Genomic DNA, 6,217 nt, shown 5'->3' with positions numbered 1-6,217 from the left:
CAACTGCAGTTCCCCTCAGGTACAACCCTCAATACAAATTGCTTTTCTTATGTCCGTGTTCTAGGTTCTGTCTATCCTAATGACTAGAGAAAGACAACTAAACAAAGTAAAGATTCAGGGTGAACCAGACATTTTTCCTCATTTGCACATAGCCATGCAGTCTATGAACATGAGACTCAATTTCCTGTTTGGGGAGATAGCATCAGAACTCAGGAACTACATATACACACCACAGGGCCCTTGTGGGTTCTGAACTTTGAGCGTCAGGCAGCACAACTCACATTTGTGCAGAGAGCCACATACCGCATGCTGTTCTCCAGCTTGCTGTGCGTATTTGTGGCCTTCAGCTACTCTGGTATGGATGGTTCCAAACGTGGGTAAAAATGTTAAGGATGGAAGGATTATAGACAGACGTGGTATTTCTCATGGATTTGAAGGGGAAAGGAGAAATTCAAAAAAGGCGAGCATACTATGATTTTAGTTTGGTTTGTCTCTGGGTCCCAAATTAGTCTAGTTCTTATGATATTCACTATATCAAAGGATCAGCTGTGTTTTCTGATTTTTTCCCACAGGATCCAGTGTGGCCCAGAAGGTTACTCAAGCCCAGTCATCAGTATCCATGACAGTGGGGAAAGCAGTCACCCTGAACTGCCAGTATGAAACAAGTTGGTGGTCATATTACCTTTTTTGGTACAAGCAACTTCCCAGCAAAGAGATGATTTTCCTTATTCGCCAGGGTTCTTCTGAACAGAATGCAAGAAATGGTCGCTATTCTGTCAACTTCGAGAAAGCAGCTAGCTCCATCGCCTTAACCATTTCGGCCTTACAGCTAGAAGACTCAGCAACATACTTCTGTGCTCTCTGGGAACTCACAGTGTTTGAAGTGATAGTAAAAGCAAAACAAAAACCCTAGGGCTCGACAAGAGAACCCTCTACTCCGCATCCTTTGCTACAGGAGCCAATTTGAAATGCACACCTGCAGATCTCAGGCAAGAGAGGGTAGTGACTGTGGTCTGTGGATTTAATCTGTGGTCTGGATCAGATGAGTTAATTCTAAGTAAAACCTCCTTCTATCTCATTTGGAAACAGGTGTTCAGAGCAACTTTCTTCTAATACTTAAATTTTTACTTAAAATAGATCATACGGAAAACGTGTAAAGTTGTCTAAAGTTGGAAAGACTTCCACATAATAACTTAAAGTGGCGGTTTCACTTAACGATACTCACAGCAGAAATCTGGGTCTAGTTATGTTGACTCATAATAAAAATCATTTCCTTAGCCCTTTCCTCTTAGGCTTTATGTCATTTAGGGTACAATCAGGGAAGCAGAACCATCATGAAAGATGTAGAATAAGAGTAATTATAAGGATTAGACCTCATGCAATTGCTGGAGCTGGTGGTTCTCAGAAGTTACATAGTTGTTTATGTTTTTATGAAATTATAACAGGAATAAAATGTAATATTTTCAAAATCTGACATTGAGTTTTATTTACTAGGCTGAAGAGGATCAGGATATTCATTCGTATTGCCTTCACAAGTAGAATAGTACTTCTTAGATCATGTGTCCTAGAATTGTCCTGATATCACATTTCTATCCCATTGATCCAAAGTATTCAGTCTCACTTGTTAAATTCTGTGGCTGGGCATGTTTTTTATTTGTAAAATAAAGTCGTGATAAGCATGCCAGATTTCTATGTGATACAATGCCATAATCTGCTCTTACTCCTATGCAAAGCTGTTGTCTTTGCATCTAGTATTGAGCCTGAATTTACTCTAGGTCAGCTAGACTCACATTTGGGAAGGAGAGTTGAATGTGGACAAGAGCATGCAAAAACTGATCTGTAAAGACATTTTGGAACCCGTGGTGACAGGTGGAACCCATGAGGACAAAGTAAAACTTGTCTCTTACCTCCTTCAATCTCATAGTGTTGGTGACCTTCAGAAGAAATGGTGTTATTTGCTATCTTGTTCCCTGGGTGCTTAGCCCAAGAAAAAGAGAAGCTGAAAGAGGAGACCTAGGGGCAGTTGGGGAGTTGTGAATCAACAATAAGATGAGTTAGCAGATCAGTAGCAACACGTGTGAGTTGTCACCGTTCCTGGAGCCTGGCATCTGTCTTGCACAATTTTTTTCAACTTAATAGAGAATAATATAGGGAAGGATTTTCTTAGAAATGTATTTCCAGGTAGTTACGATGAGACAGTACGAAGTTACCACAATACCCCTACCTTGTAAACTTGACATCCGTATGGACCTCTTTTAATAACACTTAGCTTTCAAATAAAGACAATTTTAAAAAGCATGTTTCCTGCTAATATGATGCCACTATTCTTCACTCAACCACAAATACCCTAACCCTCTACCTCAAAGAGAATACAAAGTTTATTTATTCATCTTTGGGTAATGGTCTTTCCTCTTCTAGCTGAGTCACACTCTCCAATTGATATCCTGTAGTTTAGCTTCTGAAATTTAACAAGATATGTGATTAACTTATTAACATATCTTTCACTATTATGTATAGACAAATGGGAGGAGAGTAAAAAATGGTTAACATGTATTTTAATATTTTCATATCACAATGGAAAGGAAATGTTTATAACAGTATAGTCTTTTTTATCCACAAATGGTCTCATGGTTGTAGCTGGTTTCCATAACTACCTCTTCCATTACCCATTTCATAATCTGTTTGTTTTCAGCAAGCACCTCTACTCACTGGTACACTTGACTTTCTGTAAAACAAGCTCCTTGGTCAGGAGCAATGCTACACAGAATGCCATAAAGTTGAGTAAGGAATTCTCTAAGTCCACCACTGTGGTTTTGCCCGAAGCACCGCAGATGTGGAAGGAAAGTCCATATTCAGAATGTCTAGCTGGAATAAAACAAAGCAAAACTTGCCAGCAGCCAGAGAAAGTTGATATATCATGTTCTGGGAAATGTCTTTAAGAATGCTTGCTGAATTCTCATCAAAATCGACAGAAGCTAAAGAGGAAAAAGTATTTTTAAAGTACTTATAAAACAAACAAAAAAAAACTTCTCTAGCTAGCTTCCCATTAACATAAAAGTCTAATTTTTAAACCCTTTGTCAAAAATCATTGTTAAAGGTGGAAAGTGAGTGCACAGATTGGGAAATTATATTTACATTGACATATTTCTGAAAAAGATTCAAATGCAGAATACATAAAAACTTGTACAAGCCATTAAGCAATGATAAAATAATACAAATGGCCAAAACTTGAAAAGACACTTCAGAAATATGATATCTAATAGTAATAAGCATACATAAAAAGCACTTAATATAATAACTCATTAGGAAAATGAAAATGAAACCCACTGAGTGATCCTCCTGTGCCCCTTCAGCACCCCAATTGTATTAATGTAGCCAGGAGGAAATGACCATGAGAGGATAATGAAAAATAGTGACTACTCCCAGGGGAAGAGATGGCCAAGTAGGTTTTCTAGAAACTTCTGTTAAATTAAGTTTAGCCTAAAGCTGCCTCCTGACTTATTTTAAGCTCAGGGGAAAGGTTTCTCCATACACAGTGCCCTGTAACCTAACAGGATGCGTAAACAGGCTACAGTCTACTCTCTACAAATCCCTAAGTTTTGGCCATAGGTGGCCAACTGTTCAAATCACGTTCAAATAAGGCAAATGCCAAGCTTTAACCAATCCATCTGTTTCTGTACCTTACTTCCTTTTTCTATAAGTCACTTTGCTTTTTCTGTCCATAAATATTCTTTGACCATGTGGCAGTGCCAGAGTCTCTCTGAATCTGTTCTGGTCTGGTGGGGGGCTGCCTGAATCTCTAATCGTTCTTTGCTCAATTAAACTCCGTAAAATTTAATTCATCTAAAGTTTTTCTTTTAACACTCCCATCACTGAACCACGTTCGATGTAAGAAGAAAAAGCAGTAACAGGCTCCAGACTGGAACACTGAAGGAAAAGCAGGTTTTACCAGGAAAGAAGAAAGTTGATATTCCTTGGCCATACTATATGTCAGGCACTATTTATACATTTCAAATTCATTACCTAATTTAAGCATCGTACACCCTACGAGATAGGTTTTAGTGTTCCCGTTTTTCATATTTGGGAAATGAGACACAACTTTCCCTAACTTTGAAAAGCATCTCTAACTAAAGTCAAGCAGGGTGTAACATCTTAAAGGGCTCCTATAAAGCAAAGTTTGGACTATGGAGAAGCAAACAGTCCTAAAGCAGCAGCATTGGCTTTCTCAGTGAGGATGACAAGATGCCAAATCTAGGCACAAATTGCCTCAGGATCAACAGATGGAGGAAATCATCGACTAAGCATTTAAGAGTGCTGAATGTATCAGTGAGTCTCTTCTACAGTAATGTGCTATGAAGCACAAGAGGGTAGAGGGAAAGATGAGATACTATTCCTTAAACACTCCAGGCGGGCTTCCATATCAAGGCCTTTGCCCACTATGCCTGCAATGCTATACCCCCACCAGACTTCATGGTGTACTTCTGAACTCCTCTACGTCTTTACGCAAAAGTCGCCACCTTGTGAAGCGTTTATCGAAATCTTTCTATTATATTTTCCTTCTTTGAGAATCAGGCTCTAGCATATTGCACGTGTTGAGAACTAAAGCACCAAGTTCTGAAGCACTGCCACCTGGTGTCCCGCTAAACTGTTTGGTGAGGTTTACGTGGCCTCCCTGCTGCCCTCCAGTGTTCATGGGCTAAGCAGTGGTGAAGCCTGGTTGCAACAGGAGCTAACATTTCTGAACCAATGTCAGTAACCTTCCCATTGTAGTGATCATATGAGACAGGATTCAGCAGGACTGGCTGTGATTTTTTTTTTTTATTTCATTTTAAAAATCTTTTTCCCTGAATATGTGAGGGTGATTGATTTCAAAGTGGCAAATAGGATATATGGGCTGGTTTAGGCTAATAGAATACCTTGGAAACAAAGGTTGGCATTATAGAACAAGGTGGGAAGTTTTTCTCTATGAAGTGAGAGTTTGTCTACTGCTCTGTCCTTTACTGTAATATAGAAATATCCTAAGAAGTGAGAACAAGAGTCAATGATGGATAAAAATAAGCCATTGTAGGGAACACTGTATAGCATACTCTCTCCGTGTTATCATATGCCTCCCAACCTCCCAATACAGCACCATAATGCGACTGATTTCCCGCTAACAGTAAGAAACGTGATAGGACGTGGATATTTATTATAGTACATAAAATATGCTATGCAAATTACAAAATGCCCCTCGGAAAAATACTGAATTTTGTCTTGTAGATAGACTGCACTGCAATTTCAGATGGTGCCTCCCAATCCCCCAGTGTTTTCTATATTGAATGCATCTGATTGAGTGCCTAAGGTACAGAAATTATGAAACTAGATGATTATTCAGTTGGTGTAAAAGTAATTTCTGTTTTTTCCATTACTTATAATGTAATGGCATAACCGTTATATAGGCTTGGATTGGATTTCTGGACCTACCACTCATTGGTTGAATTATCTTAGCAAATTACTTAATAACTTTAATGCTTCAATTTCCTTATCCCTACAATGTGGATATCGATAGTACTTACTACAAAGGGTTATTTTGAGAAATAAATAAAATGACAGATGCCAATGCTTAGCCCAGTACCAACAAAAAGCTACTGGTTACTTACAGAAAAGGAAATTGAATATGAGAGATATTAAATGTCTTGCCTGGCATCACAAAGTGTCAGAGTCGAGCCTTCCCTCCATACCTTATTTAGAGCAGATACTTTTTCTCAACCCAAGAATAACTCTCTAACTCATTACAGTGTTATACTGTCTTTATAGAGCTTATCACTGTATAGAATTATCTTATTTTATAAAAACTCATTTATTTAATTTCTTCTCACTGCACTCTAGCCCCTTTTCTATCTCTTCACTACCATGTTCTCCATGCCTGAAACAATGCCTAGCACACAGAAGACACAGTCAATATATGTTTGTTGAATGAATGCACAAAAGGTAAAATTATGTCCAGAGTCCATGCAATTCAAATATTAATATACAAGTTTAAGCTGGATTTATGTTTGTGTTATTTATCCAGAATTGTCAAGATTTCTATCCCATAACTTTCTTAATGTAATATTTAAATACGTAAGTGACAAATAGTTGAATACTAGCTTTGGTTTATCTACACTGGCTTATTTTTACACTTCGGGGGAATTAATAAATAATCTTACTAAAAATTTTATCTATCAATCCCTCACTT

At 38.1% G+C, this 6,217-nt stretch overlaps 1 gene segment (V, D, J or C); it reads left to right on the top strand.

Annotated features, from left to right (window-relative positions):
* Positions 1–270: 270 nt before the first annotated feature.
* LOC103231416 (T cell receptor delta variable 1-like) lies at positions 271–2,326 on the top strand. The segment is given in 2 exon segments: positions 271–355; positions 573–2,326. Coding segments are annotated over 2 exon segments (390 nt in total).
* The last annotated feature ends 3,891 nt before the right edge of the window (positions 2,327–6,217 follow it).

This window comes from Chlorocebus sabaeus, chromosome 29 (assembly GCF_047675955.1).
Source record: "Chlorocebus sabaeus isolate Y175 chromosome 29, mChlSab1.0.hap1, whole genome shotgun sequence".
In the NCBI taxonomy this organism is placed as follows: domain Eukaryota; kingdom Metazoa; phylum Chordata; class Mammalia; order Primates; family Cercopithecidae; genus Chlorocebus; species Chlorocebus sabaeus.
This window is presented reverse-complemented; position numbering and strand designations above follow the sequence as displayed.